General features: G+C 39.1%; 1 protein-coding gene across 1 annotated transcript in view; it reads right to left on the bottom strand.

Annotated features, from left to right (window-relative positions):
• Positions 1-15206, bottom strand: part of NUP210L (nucleoporin 210 like) — a 106062-nt gene that overhangs the window by 11784 nt on the left and 79072 nt on the right. The window contains exons 26-32 of the mRNA XM_081306845.1: positions 12153-12311; positions 10875-10966; positions 9509-9683; positions 6566-6741; positions 3866-4083; positions 3519-3655; positions 1070-1196 (exon numbers count right to left, since the gene is read on the bottom strand). Coding sequence (XP_081162971.1) covers positions 1070-1196; positions 3519-3655; positions 3866-4083; positions 6566-6741; positions 9509-9683; positions 10875-10966; positions 12153-12311 — 1084 coding nt within the window. The remainder of the gene's footprint in view (positions 1-1069; positions 1197-3518; positions 3656-3865; positions 4084-6565; positions 6742-9508; positions 9684-10874; positions 10967-12152; positions 12312-15206) is intronic.

Genomic DNA, 15206 nt, shown 5'->3' on the forward strand with positions numbered 1-15206 from the left:
AAAATGAGAAAAAAACTTTTTTTCCATATATAATCTACTTCAACAATTCTCAACTCAGGGAAGCTTTAAAATAGTTGATTCCTAGGCCTTACCCTGAACTTATTAATTATTAAACCTGAGGATGATGCTGGGCTCAGTGGCACATACCTGTAATTCTAGACACTTGAAGTTTAAGGAAGGAGGACCTCAAGTTTGAGGTCAGCCTGGACAGTTTAGCATGATTCTATTCAAAATGAAAAAATAAAAATAAAGGGCTGGGATCTAACTCAGTGGTAGCTGCCCTGAACTTAGCAAGATCCTGGCTCAAAAATAAAAAGAGTTGAGGATATAGCTCTTCTGGGTTTGATCCCCAGTAAAGCACATACACACAAATATCTCTGGATGAAGCCTAAGAGCCTGTAGTTTTTAAACTACAAAGACAAATGTGACTTAAATTAAGCATATTATAAAACCTTGGGGCTGGGGATGTGGCTCAAGCGGTAGCGCGTTCGCCTGGCATGCGTGCGGCCCAGGTTCGATCCTCAGCAACACATACCAACAAAGATGTTGTGTCTGCCGAAAACTAAAACATAAATATAAAAAAATTCTCTCTCTAAAAAAAAAATAAATAAATAAAAATAAAAAATAAAACCTTGATCCAGGCTGAGGGTGTAGCTCATATTTACCCAGCATGCTCAAGGCCCTGAGTTCATCCCCAACCTGGGGAAAAAAACAAAAACAGAAACATAAACAAGGCAACAATAAAAACACCCAAACTTAATCCATTGATCAATTCTGAAGCCTCATAGATCTCCATGGTTTTTCAAGATGGAGTCGATTTTGAAATAAAAAAGAAAATTTCCCAGTGATTCAGAAGGCTGAGGCAGGAGTATCACAAGTTCAAAGCCAGCCTCAGAAACTGGGTAAGACCCTGTCTCGTAATAACAAATAAAAAGGACTGGGTATGTGGCTCACAGGTAAAGTGCCCCTGGGTTCCAGCCCCAGTTTAAAGAAAAAATGGAAATTTATATTACTAGTCCAGATAGGAAAGATGGAAACATTCACTCATACCTATAAAGAAATTCCTGACCTTTGAGATTGATACCATTTCTGCCAGTGGTGATGAAAAGTTTGAATACAGTTGAATTAGGGGTGTTAGTGAGATGAGTCTTGAGGTCATAACTGAGAGTTAATCTTGATGATGCGTTGACGACCACCTGTCAGCAAATCAAAGGAAAACCTGTGTTCTTAGAGAATCTGCTTCCCTCCCTGTCTACCCATCATCACTTATTTAAACAAAAGCGTCCATTTTGCATAAATACAAACTCTAACCCAGTGATCAAATACATAAGAACCACAAAATCTATGTACCTTTTAGAAGAAAATATTTTTTTCTAGAAAGAAATCTTTGTCCATTATTCCTTCTGACATATCTTCCCTGTTTATGACTCCCTATGCTTTTTAAAATGATCACAACTTGGGCTGGGCTTGTGGCTCAGCAGTAGAGTGCTTGCTTAGTACATGCAAGGTGCTGGGTTTGATTCTCAGCACCACATAAAAATAAATAAATAAAATAAAGGTATTGTGTCCAACTAAAATAAAAAAAAATGATCACAACTTTCTTTAGGAAGTTTTCTTTTTCAATTGCATATACTCTCAAACTTCTCTGAAGGTTGTACTTTGTTCTTCTCAACATACTTGTAGCATTCTACTTTATTTTATTTATACTTTTTATTTATTATTTATTTAGTCCTAGGGATTGAACCCAGGGGTGTTTAATCATTGAGCCACATCCCAAGCCTGTTTTTATATTTTATTTTGGAACAGTCTTGTTAATTGCTGATGCTGGATTTGAACTCGTGAGCTTCCTGCCTCAGCCTCCTGAGTTGTTTGGATTACAGGTGTGCTCCACCATACCTGGTGGCCTTGATTTTTTTTTTTTTTTTTTTTTTTTTGGTAGTGCTGGGGCCTTGTGCATGTGAGACAAATACTCTACCAACTAACTGAGCTATATCTCCAGCCCTGGCCTTGAATTTTTAATCCTGCCTAAACTTCCCAAGTAGCTGGGATTATAGGCATGTGTCACTATATCTGGCTCAAATGGCTTGCTTGCTTATTTATTAATTTATTTATTTAAATTATTTTTGTGGTTCTGGGAATTGAACTTAGGGTCTTGTGAATGCTTGGCAAGTGTTCTATTAAATGGCTTTAAATATCTTGATTCAAATGATTACTGGACTTTTATATCCAGCTATCTCAATATATCCATTTGACATCTAGTAGACATATGCAATTTTACTTGTCTGAACTAACTGACTTTCCCTCTAGAACTGTTGCACCTATTGATTTAACCATTTTAGTTGACGGTAATGCTACCCTTTTCAGTTTTTGTTTTGTGTTTTGTGTTTGGGTTGGAAGTCAGGGTCTCACTGAGCTATAATCCCACCCCTGGTTATGCTATCCTTTTAGTTCTTCAACTAAAAACATGAATCTTGCCAAGTGCAGTGGCACAAACCTGTAATTCCAATGATTCTGGAGGCTGAGGCAGGAGGCTCACAAGTTGAAGGCCAGTTTGGGCAACTTAGTGAGACCCTGTCTTAAAATATAAAAAGGACTGGGGTATAGCTTAGCCGTAGAGTGCCCCTGGGTTCAAACTCCAGCTTAAAAGATAATAAAAAAAAATTGAAGAAAAGATAAAAGAAAGAAAATTTAAAAATACACCATGAACCATGGATGATGATGATGATGGTGATAATGGTGGTGGTGGTGATGATGATGATGATGATTGTTATTTTAAAGCCATGGTCTTTCTTTGTTGCCCAGGCTGGTCTGGAATTCTTGGGCTCAAGCCATCCTTATGCCTCAGCTTTCCAGGTAGCTGGTACTACATGCTCATGCCCATGGTGCCTGGCTCTTCTTCTTTTTTTCTAATCATTCTTGATTCTCTCATACTACATATAATCCATCAAGTTCTATTGGTTCTACCTATAAAATATACCTAGAATCTGTTTAGATTTTACCACCTCCTCTGTTCCTAACCTGGTCCACCATAATATCTTACCTGGATTATTGGTCTTTTAGATTCTAGTCTTGCCTTATTGTCTAGTATTATCCAGCAGCCACAGTGTGAAAACAGAAATCAGATTAGACATTCTTCTGGTAAAGAATCTTAAGCACTGTTATGGTTTTTTTTTTTTTTTTTTTGGTACCAGGGATTGAACTCAGGGGCACTAGACCACTAAGTCACATCCCCAGCCCTATTATTTTGTATTTTAGTTAAAGACAGGGTCTCTCTGAGTTGTTTAGCGCCTCATCATTGTGGGGCTGGCTTTGAACTAGAGATCCTCCTGTCTCAGCCTCCTGAGCCAATGGGATTACAGGTACGCACCACCGTGCTGGGCAAGCATTGTTATGTTTATTAATAAAGTTTGGTTTTATATCTGTGAGTGCATCTCCTTTCATAGGTTGTGTTTTCTATATCATATCCACATATATGAAAACAGTTACTCTTCCACTCTGGTATAGTTAGTTAGATTTACCTCTCGATATGTTTTCACTACTCCTGGAATGTCATGAAAAATCGTTGCAGTTCCTGGACTCCTGGCTACTCCTACTCCAGTGACAATGTCTGTCTGTAGAATACTGTCAGGAGAAATCATCCATATCCCAGGTTCACCTAGGAAAAGACAAGAAAAAGCATCTTTTATTTTTGTAACCATGCTGGGGATTGAACTCCAGGCCTTACATATGCTAGGCAAGCACTCTGCCACGGAACTACATTCCCAGCCCAGATTTTAGGTAATTTGAGGGTGAGAATTCTCTATGGCATTAACTGCTTTCAAGTCCACAGAATGTCAGCTGGGGTTGAGAGAGGAGGTGTACAGACCATGCTGGTTGACGAGGTGAGTGCTGAAGCAGATGACATCCCCAACAAAGGTAAGCTTGGTGTCTGGCTCAATGGCATGCTCCACAGCAACAGGAATATAGTCTGCCATGCCTGGGTGTCTCTGGTCCCAGAGTCCCACAAGGGTCACCCCTTTATTTACAGCCTGGGCCATATAAGTATAGTTCCTATTCCCTGGTCCAATAAGTAGCAAGTCATCTCTGAAAGTAGACATGAAAGGAAGAAATCTCTGAAAAGAATGGCTGGTGAGGTTGTTCTGTGGTGCAGCACTTGGCTGGCTTTCACAGGGCTTTGGGTTTCATCCCCAGCACTACAGAACAATAAACAACCACCAATTAATCTCTAAAAAGAAACAACAAATAGGAAACATTTAGGGGATGACCCTAACACGATTTTTTTTTAAATATTTTTTTTTTGTTGTTGATAGACTTTTATCTTATTTATTTACACATGGTGTTGAGAATCAAATCTAGTGCCTCATGCATGCCAGGCAAGTATGCTACCACTGAGCCACAGCCCCAGCCCCACTAACAAGATATTTTATATTCAACATCTCAAAAGTTCAGAAGGACTTCTTCACATAGAAAGGAAACAAGTACAGGGCTGGGTTGTGGCTCAGAGGTACAGTGCGTGCCTAGCATGTGTGAGGCACTGAGTTTGATCCTCAGCACCATATAAAGTAAAACAAAGACATTGTGTCCACTTAGAACTAAAAAAATAAATATATTTAAAAAAAAGTAAACAAGTACAGGCCCAGGATTAATCAATTACCTTCATTTGTACAGTGCCTGGGAAGCCCCTCCTCCCCTCCACTGCCACCTTAGTTCTAGAACAATGATAGTTTTCTCTAGTAAGACTTGTTATTTTTTATTCTTTTGAGACTGGTGATTGAACCCAGGGGCTCTTTACCCCTGAGCCACATTCCCAGTCCGTTTCTCTAATTTTTTCTTTTGAGACAGGGCCTTGCTAGGTTGCTGAGGCTGGCCTTGAACTTGTGATCCTCCTTCCTCAGCCTCCTGAGTTTCTGGGATTACAGGAATGTTCCATGTGTAGCAGTAAGGCTTTTTTTTTTTTTTTTTTTTTTTTTTTTTTAAAGAGAGAGAGAGAGAGAGAGAATTTTAATATTTATTTTTTTTAATTATCGGCGGACACAACATCTTTGTTGGTATGTGGTGCTGAGGATCAAACCCGGGCTGCACGCATGCCAGGCGAGGGCGCTACTGCTTGAGCCACATCCCCTGCCCCCAAAAGATAATTTTTTAATATTTATTTTTTTTAGTTTTCGGTGGACACAACATCTTTCTTTGTATGTGGTGCTGAGGATCGAACCTGGGCCACACGCATGCCAGACGTGCGCACTACCGCTTGAGCCACATTCCCAGCCAGCAGTAAGGCTTTAAAACTTTTTTTGTTCCCAGTAAAGCTCCACGTGTGTGCGTGTATTACTGTAGACTGAACCAAGGTATGTACACGCTATGGAAGTGCTCTACCTCTGAGCTACAACCCTAGTGCTTTTTATTTTTTGAGACAGAGTTGCACTAAATTTCCTAGACTGGCTTGGACCTTGAGATCCTCCTGCTTCAGCTTCTCCAGTAGCTAGGATTACAGGTATGTGCCACTCACTGCACCTGGTTCCAGTAAAACTTTTTTTTTTTTTTTTTTAAAGAGAGAGTGAGAGAGAGGGGGACAGAGAGAGAGAGAGAAAATTTTTTAAATATTTATTTATTTTTTCTTAGTTCTCGGCGGACACAACATCTTTGTTGGTATGTGGTGCTGAGGATCGAACCCGGGCTGCACGCATGCCAGGCGAGCGCGCTACCGCTTGAGCCACATCCCCAGCCCCCAGTAAAACTTTTTGATAACAACATTTCAATTAGTTCTAATGATTCTTTCTGTGAACTAGGACTTGAAAAATTCAAAACCCATTGAAAATTTTCCTTATTGACAATACCATTCTTTAACTGAATCAGGCCTTTTAAATTAATTTTTAACCATTTTTTTTTCCACTGCTGGGAATCAAACCCAGTGTTTCACACATATCGGGCAAACACTGTACTGCTGAGCTACCTCCCCCTAGTTCATTATTATTTTTTAAAATATTTTTTTTAGTTGTAGTTGGAGACAATACCTTTATTTTATCTATTTTTATGTGGTGCTGAGGATTGAACCTAGCTTCTCGCATGTGCTAGCCGAGCGCTCTACTACTGAGCCATAATCCCAGGCCCCTTCATTATTTTAAAAACTTGTTTTTGGGAGAGGTACCAGGGATTGGACCCAGGCGCACTTAACCATTGATCCATATCCCCAGCCCAGCCCATTTTATTTTATTTTATATTTTTTTAAATATTTTATTCTTTAGTTTTCGGTGGACACAACATCTTTGTTTGTATGTGGTGCTGAGGATCGAACCCGGGCCGCATGCATGCCAGGCAAGCGTGCTACGGCTTGAGCCACATCCCCAGCCCCCATTTTATTTTTTATTTTGAGACAGGGCCTGGCTAAATTGCTTAGGGCCTCCCAGCCTCCACATCCTCCAGATCCACTGGAATTACAGGCATCAGCCACTCCGATCAATATTAACTAAAGGAATAAGTTTAGAATGTTAGAGAACTTTACTGGAGCTTCAATACAATACTAGCCTAATCAGCCACAGTGTCAACAATATTCCTTTGACTTCCATACCTGTTCAGAGCCAGATAAAGCTGAGTATTGTGGGTGTGGAATTTCTCTCCAATGCTATTATAAAACTGAACAATGAAGGTGAGAGACATGCCCAAGGGAAAGGCTGATAGGGTCCTTCCTTGTGTTGTGTATAGCTTGGGTTGGCTGCTCATTTTCAGGTATGTTACCGGTGCTACCTGTGGGAGACAAAACCTACTGGTTCAGAGAAGGATGCATTGGAGAAGAACTGCTACCATATTCTACAATTTATAATCAATGATGAAAACAGAATGGTATTCCTCTTCTTATAGGAAAAACCTCTTTTTTTTTGGTAGCAGGGATTAAACCCAGAGGCACTTTCCACTAAATTACATCTCCAGCTCTTCTTTCTTTCCTTATTTATTTTGTGGTGCTGGGGATTGAACCCACAGCCTTGTGCATGCAAGGCAAAGCACTCTACTAACTGAGCTATACCCACAGCCCTCCTTTTGCATTTTGAAACAGGGTCTTACTAAATTGCTGAGGCTGGCTTCAAACTTGACATCCTCCTGCCTCAGCATGCCGAGTTGCTGGGATTACGGATATGTACCACTGTGCCTTGCTCAAATAGGTGTTTTGTTTGTTTTTAACCTGGGGACTGAATCCAGGAGCACTATACTATTGAGCTACATCCCAAGACTTTTTTTTTTTTTTTTTTTTTTTAAATAGGATTTGGCTAAATTGCTGAGCTAGCCTTGAACTTGCAATACTCCTGCCTCAGCCTCATACTTGCTGGGATTATAGGTAAATTCCACCATATCCAGCCCAGCCCTTTTAATTTAAAATTTTTTTTTAAATATTTATTTTTCAGTTTTCGGCGGACACAACATCTTTGTTTGTATGTGGTGTTGAGGATCGAACCCGGGCCGCCCGCATGCCAGGCGAGCGCGCTACCGCTTGAGCCACATCCTCAGCCCCCCTTTTAATTTTTTATTTTGAGACAGGGTCTCACTAAGTTACCCAGTTGGCACAGAATTTACGTTCCTCCCGTCTCAGCTTCCTGAGTCACTGGGGATTATAGGCATATGCTACTGTGCTCATTTTATGTACTTTTTTTGTGTGGGTGTGGTGCTGGGGATTAAACCCAGGGCCTTGTTCATTCGAGGCAAGCACTCTACCGACTGAGCTATATTTCCAGCCCTATGTACAATTTTTTGTGGTAGTTAAAAGTGATAAGGTACACAAAAGGATCAACAGAGTAGCTAGGATATAGATGTTTAATGCCTAATTTTTTTTTTCAGTACTGGAAATTCAACCCAGGGGTGCTTTACAACTGAGCTACATCTTTAACCCTTTTTATTTTTATTTTGAGAGAGGGTCTCACAAATTTGTCTAGGTTGGCAATCTTCCTTCCTCAGCCTCCTGGGTTGCTGGGATTATAGGTATTCACTATCATACCTGACTCTTTTTCTTTTTTTTGGTACTGGGATTGAACTCAGGGGCACTCAACCTCTGAGCCACATCCCCAGCCCTGTTTTGTATTTTATTTAGAGACAGGGCCTCATTGAGTTGCTTAGCACCTCATCATTGCTGAGGCTGAGGGTGGGTTTGAACTCACGATCCTCCTGTCTCAGTCTCCCGAGTCTCTGGGATTACAGGCATGCACCACTGCACCCAGCCTCATATCTGACTCTTAAAATTATTTTTTTTTGTGTTAGACTAACCAACCTGTGAAGCCTCTTATATTATACTGGATTTTAGCCAAAAGGCCAAGAAGTGATCTATAGCTTCTTCTAATTAAAAATTTTAATTCTATATCAAAGCCAGCCTTTGATAGCAATAGTTCTAGACTCTTCCTACAACCAACCTCTTGCTAAAGCTACTCAGAAGCTTAACATATCAACTTGAAGCTAATTCCCTTTCAAAACAAGGGCTCTAAAGTCCATCTTTTTGGTACTGGGGATTGAACCCAGGGGCACTTAACCACTGAGCCACATTCTCAGCCCTTTTTAAATATTTTATTTAGAGACACGGTCTTACTGAATTGCTAAGTGCTTTGCTAAATTGCTGAGGCTGGCTTTGAATTCACAATCCTGCCTCAGCCTCCTGAGTCATTGGGATTACAGGAGTGAGCTACTGCACCTAGCTCTAAAGGCTTTTCAAATTTGATATATTTTCCCCACTTTGGTACCAGGGATTGAACCCAGGGGTGCTCAACCATTGAGCCACATCCCCAGCCCTTTTCATTTATTTATTTCATTTTGAGACAGGGTATTGCTAAATTGCTCAGGCCTCGTTAAATTGCTAGGCTAGCTTTGAATTTGTGATCCTCCTGCCTCAGCCTCTCAAACCACTGTAATCTGATGGTTTATAATCAAGTCAAAATTTGCCTATTATCGTAGAGGTTAATTTATGACTTCCATAGAAGTTTCTAGTTTTTTTTTTTCAGTGTTACGGATTGAACTTTGGGGTGCTTTGCCAATAAAGTATATTCCAAGCATGTTTTATTTTTTATTTTGAGACAAGGTCTTGCTTAATTGACCAGGCTGGGTTTGAATTTGCAATGCTCCTGCTTCAGCCTCCCAAATATCTGGGATTTCAGGTGGTACTGCACCCAGCTAAATTTCTAGTTGTTAAGAAAGGAAACATGCCTCTTAAAGCCCTGGTATTCCTATTTATTAATTTATTTTGAGGTGCTAGGGATCCAAACCATTTAAAAAATTATTATTTTTTAGTTGTAGTGGGACATAATATCTATTTTGTTTTTACGTGGTGCTAAAACCAGTCAGGGCCTTGCACGTGCTAGGCGAGCGCTCTACTGCTGAGCCACCATCCCAGTCCCCCAGCCCATTTTTAAAATTTTTATTTTGAGACAATACCTTACTTAGTTGCCCAAGCTGACCTCAAACTTACAGTCCTCCTGCCTCAGCCTCCTGAATAGTTGGGATAATAGGCTCCCCTTAATGAGTAAGTTGCTGTACTCACCTGGACCCCAGTTATGGTTGTTTGGTTGACTCCAAAAGGTTCAATAGAAGTGACTTCCAACACAGCAGTACCTGCAATGGAACCAGCTTTCAGGAGCCCTTCACCATCTTCCTCAATGACAGATGAATTAGGGAAACACTTGAGAACACGGGAACTCACAAAGGCGGCTCCTTCCCTAGGAAACAAATGGAGCAAGTGGCAACTCTTGGCCTCTTTCGCTGAGGGAAAGGAATAAAGGAATCTGACCAGAGGGGAAGGAATAAAGAATTCCAGGACTACTGTTTTGAGTCAGTATTCCAGGAAGCTGCTTGCCATTTTCTACCTTATGTTCCCCAGGTAAAAGTCTGCATTTGGGTTATGCTTACATCTTTAAAAATCAAAACATATTTATCATTAAAGAATTATTTGGAAAAAAATATTTGGCCAAATAACTGGAAACAGGCATTCAAATACTTGTACGTGAACTTCATAGTAGCCCTATTCACAATAGTCAAAAAGTAAATATAACCTAAATATCCATCAATGAATGGATAAACAAAATGTTATGATATATTTTTTTTAAGAGAGAGAGAGAAAGAGAATTTTAATATTTATTTTTTAGTTTTCGGCAGACACAACATCTTTGTTTTGTATGTGGTGCTGAGGATCGAACCCGGGCCGCATGCATGCCAGGCGAGTGCGCTACCGCTTGAGCCACATCCTCAGGCCTGTTATGATATATTTACATAATGGAAAATTATTCAGTCATAGAAAGGAGTAAGGTACTGATACATGCCACAATGTGGCTAAATCTCAAAACTGTTATGCTAACTGAAAGAAGCAACACAAAAATTTGCATGTTGTGGGGCTGGGATTGTAGCTCAGCAGCAGAGTGCTCACCTAGCACATGCAAGGCCCTGTGTTTGATCTTCAGCACCACATAAAAATAAATAAATGAACAAGTAAATAAAGGTATTGTGTCCAACTACAACTGAAAAATAAAAATTAAAAAAATGTGCATGTTGTATGATTCATTTTATATGAAATATCCAGAATAGCTAATACCATAAAGAATGAAAGCAGCTTAATGGTTGTTAGGAACTGGGAGGGAGCGAGAATGGGCAGGTCTGCTTAGTTAGTATGTCTCCTTTGGTGATGATGAAAATGAAACTAGATAGAGGTGACAGTTGTACAATATTATGAATGTACTAAATGCCACTGGACTTAAGACTTTAAATTGTTAGATTTATGTTATGTGAATTATTTCATTACAACTAAAAAAAATTCAGGGGTTAAAACAAATACCTGGAAGGCAAGGGTCATTCTTTCTATGTGCAATTTTTTTCTAAAGATACTAGAACCTGGGCCATGTTCTCCCTTTCCTTACCTGTTGGTATGGAGTTTGAGCTGAGAATTCATAGGCATTAAAATCTGCTCAGGTTGGCACTCTGAAGAGAAAAGTTGGAGTTTTTCAAACACCTATAATGAAAAAATAATGTTTCCTCATTTCTGGAAAAGATAAATTATGATATTTACTCACGTGTGGACTTCAGTATAATCTCCAAGGGATTACATGTTAAATAAATGACAACTATAGCCCGGGGTGCAGTGGCGCATGCCTATAGTCCCAGCTATTCAGGAGACTGAGGCAGAAAGATTGCGAGTTGAAGCCAACTTGGGCAACTTGGCCAGACTCTATCTCAAAATAAAAAAAAAATATATTTTTTAAAATTTTATTTTATGTAGCAAACCCCTGAGTTTGCTTCCCAGTACCCACCCCCCACCCCACAATCTATAAGTCAGCATTATGCCCTACTTTTAATTAATCTGAAAACTTCCACAACACTCCTTTCCAAAATGAGCCAGATAATTTAAACATATCTAGGTATTCTAGAATAGACAACTAATATTAGTTGTTTCTGACTCATGGACTGGGCAAGTAGCTAAGTTTACACTTACTGTATCCTCTGTATTTTTAGGTAGAAAATAAATTTGAAATTTCTATTTTAACTCTGGTAACCTGAAATGAGATTTGGGAACAAAGAACCTTTACTAAATTAACAAGAACCTATAATATTAAGTTAGCAAGGCCTTTCCCTCCTTTCACAAAGGAAAACCATCCAGTTCTTCCTAGTAAAGTGCTCTCTCCTTATCCCTACATTGAATCATAGAACCAAAGCCCAAATAAAGGGGAAAAGATTTTTTTTTAAAAAGCTTCAAATTCATAAGTAGAGAAACTTACTTGCTCCATATAATGATAGTTTGTCTTTTTAATTCTAAAATTAGGACAATTTAGCTTTTAGTCTGAGAACATGTGTAGAAACTATTCATACTTTTACACTTTACCAGAAGTTAGTACTATATTCATTCTACCAGTGATTATATCTAAATAGCTATATTATAATATCTTTGCTAGAAATGAATCCCTCTCTGGTTATTGTAGTGTTCCTAGAGTGGGAGTTGAAGGGAGTACATGTGCTAAAGTTTCTAATGTTAGGTCTATATAGAAGCAATTAGCAGGAATGATAAAGATCTAGGAATTATAAAATTATTCCAGAGATCCTTCTAGCAATTTTTTTATCCAGATTAAGCACTAATGGATGATAAGAGAACATAACTTTCTTCTTATTTATACATAGAACAAAATTTAGGTTTGAGAGCTTACCAGAATCTGAACTTCATCAGACAGTTCTGACAAATTTCCCTCAAACTGTCCAGAGGAACTGTTTACACATCGAACAGTGACTTTGATACTGGTCCTGCCAGCTGCTTTCGTGTGGACCACCATGGCAAAGTTATTCTCTATTGGAAGCTGTAGGAAAACCTAGACAGTAAAGAAATGGATTAAGAAATACTCATGAGTGGGGCTGGGGTTTTAACTCAGTGGTAGAGCACTTGCCTAACATGTGAGGCACTGAGTTTGATCCTCAGCACCACACAAATAAGTAAAATAAAGTTTTATATATATATATGTGTATGTATATACACACACACACACACACACACACACACACATATATATATATATATATATGTGTATATATATATATATTTTTTTTTTTTTTTCTTTTAAAGAGTCCCCTGAGAGCTGGGGTTGTGGCCAGAGGAAGAGTGCTTGCCTAGCATGCGTGAGGCACTGGGTTTGATCCTCAGCACCACATAAAAAATAAAGATATTGTGTCCACCTACAACTAAAAAATAAATATACATATAAGGGCTGGGATTGTGGCTAAGTGGCAGAGGGCTTGCCTCATATGTATATGAGGCACTGGGTTCGATCCTCAGCACCACAAATAAATAATTAAATAAAATGAAGGTATTGTGTCCATCTATAATAAAAAAAATATATATATAAAAAAAGAGTCCACTATGTGGATAGACCACATTTAAAAAAAAAGAAAGAAAAAAGAAAAAAAGAAATATTCATGAGGGCCTGGGATGTGGCTCAGTGACAGAGTACTAGCCTATCGTGTATGAGGCCCTGGTTGTTTGATTCCCCAGCACCAAAATAAAAATAAATAAATAGAGAGAGAGAGAGAGAGAGAGAGAGAGAGAGAGAGAGAGAGAAATGAAAAAAAATAAATATTCATTCCCGAATAAATGTTGTGCTCTTCCTTTCTTGTAACAATAAGAAAACTGTGTGTTGCAAATAGCTATCTGTGAGAAAGAGAGTGCAGGACTTGCTTTCCTATTCATGTTTTGTCCTATCCCCAGCAGCACAATGGCCCCTAAGGCAAACCTCTGGGTGCAGTTCAGCTATTTCTGGAGCCTCCAAGGCTCTTTCTTCTGTTATCTCAAAGTCAGTTCATTGAGAGGAGAAGAATGGAAATGATGGTAGTGATTTCTAAAATGGGTTCAGACAATAGAACTTGAGATGGGAGACAGGCAAGGTGATCTATTCACAGAGCTCAGGGTAGTGGCAAGGAAGGATGAGGGGAGAAAGGGAGACTCCAATTTTAGATTAACACTGGCTGACCATACTGGGTGTGGTGGAGCATGCCTCGAATCCCAGCTGAGACAGGAGGATCACAAGTTTAAGGTCAGTCTCGGCAATGTAAGAGGCCCTAAGAAACTGAGACTCTGTCTCAAAATAAAAAATAAAAAAGGTTAGGGATGTGGCTCCGTGGTTAAGCACCCAGATACCAAAAAACAAAACAAAACAAACTGACTGTCTCCCCACTTAGATACTCACTATTTCAGTCTAGACTGGATAAGGAGTATTAGGAACCTGATTTCTGGTAAGAGGGAAAATAGGACCAAAACCAAGGCAAATCCATATTGAAGTAGGCACTTGTCTACCTTTCCAACACTATTTCATGTCCTATCTTCCCTGCCTTCTTGCTGTCCAGAGCCCTTGAGATCTTCTTTTCAGCTCTCTAGATTCACAATAGAGTCCCAAGTTCCAAATTACTTTTCCCTGTTCCTCAACATAAAAAGTCCTATTCCCTTTGTGTACATCTCAATCGGTTGTCTGAAAGGAAGCCTCATATTAAAGAATGAATGGTTTATGATAGTTTTATCCAAGTGAATCTCTAAATGTGGCATTTTCATAGTGTGGGGTTAGTGACCCATTTCATCGCTTAATTTGCCTATGCTGGGTCTGAGGCAGGAAAACTAAACATATATATGTCTGGCTCTCAATTCTTTCTTTTGCTAGAGAAAACAGTGATGCCTTAGATAAGAGAAAGAAAGAAGTTGAAGGGGCTGAGGTTTTAGCTCAGGGGTAGAGCACTTGCCTAGCACGTGTGAGGCACTGGGTTCCATTCTCAGCATCACATAAAAATAAATAAACAAACAAATAAATAAAAATACAGGGATTATGTCCATCTACAACTAAAAAAATATTTTGATTTTTTTTTTTGTGTGTGTATGTGTATGGTGCTGGTATTGAACCCAGGGCTTAATGCATGCAAAGCAAGCACTCTACCAACTAAGTTATATCCCCAGCCTAACAACTAAGATATATTTTTTAAAAAGAAGTAGAATAGAGGCTTAGGCCTAGGCTATTCCCTCCTTTCACAAAACCTCTCATTGCTATTTAGGGAAAAAAGCCAAATCCCTTTGCTGAATTGTACCCAACTAAGTACAGTTCTTATCCTTCAATTCCAAGTATAACCAGAATCTGAGAAGTTCCTGACAGAAGATCCAACTACTACAGTTTCCTTAAATTATAGATTTAAGCTATTTTTAGAAAGATTATAAATAGATGTTTTTACTTCTTCCAGATTTCTTTTCTTTTTAATTGGCTCTAGAAATATTCTCCTAATTCTAGCTCTTCTAACCTCTCTGTTTTCTCCCAAGGTCTAAGTCTAATTTTTTATTCTCATTGGCTCTAAACTGTGACCTTATGAGAACCTTGGCCCAGACCTATGTAGCTACCATTGTCTTCAGACTATCATGAGTGGGTTCCATCAAACTGATGATAACAGTCTTGTAAACAATGCTATAGCTGTTTACTACCCAAAACTCCTACTTAGTTAAACTGTTACCAAACTTTGTCTTTTTTAGGTTTCCATGTGAGGTTTGATGCTATATGCCTAATTATTTTCAGAAACCTTAAGTCTTTTTTTTTAATTTTCTTTTTTTTTAAAGAGTGAGAGAGAGAATTTTAATATTTATTTTTTAGTATTTGGCGGACACAACATCTTCGTTTGTATGTGGTGCTGAGGATCGAACCCGGGCCGCATGCATGCCAGGCGAGCGCGCTACCGCTTGAGCC

Source organism: Spermophilus citellus (assembly GCF_964194105.1).
Source record: "Spermophilus citellus genome assembly, chromosome: 9".
In the NCBI taxonomy this organism is placed as follows: domain Eukaryota; kingdom Metazoa; phylum Chordata; class Mammalia; order Rodentia; family Sciuridae; genus Spermophilus; species Spermophilus citellus.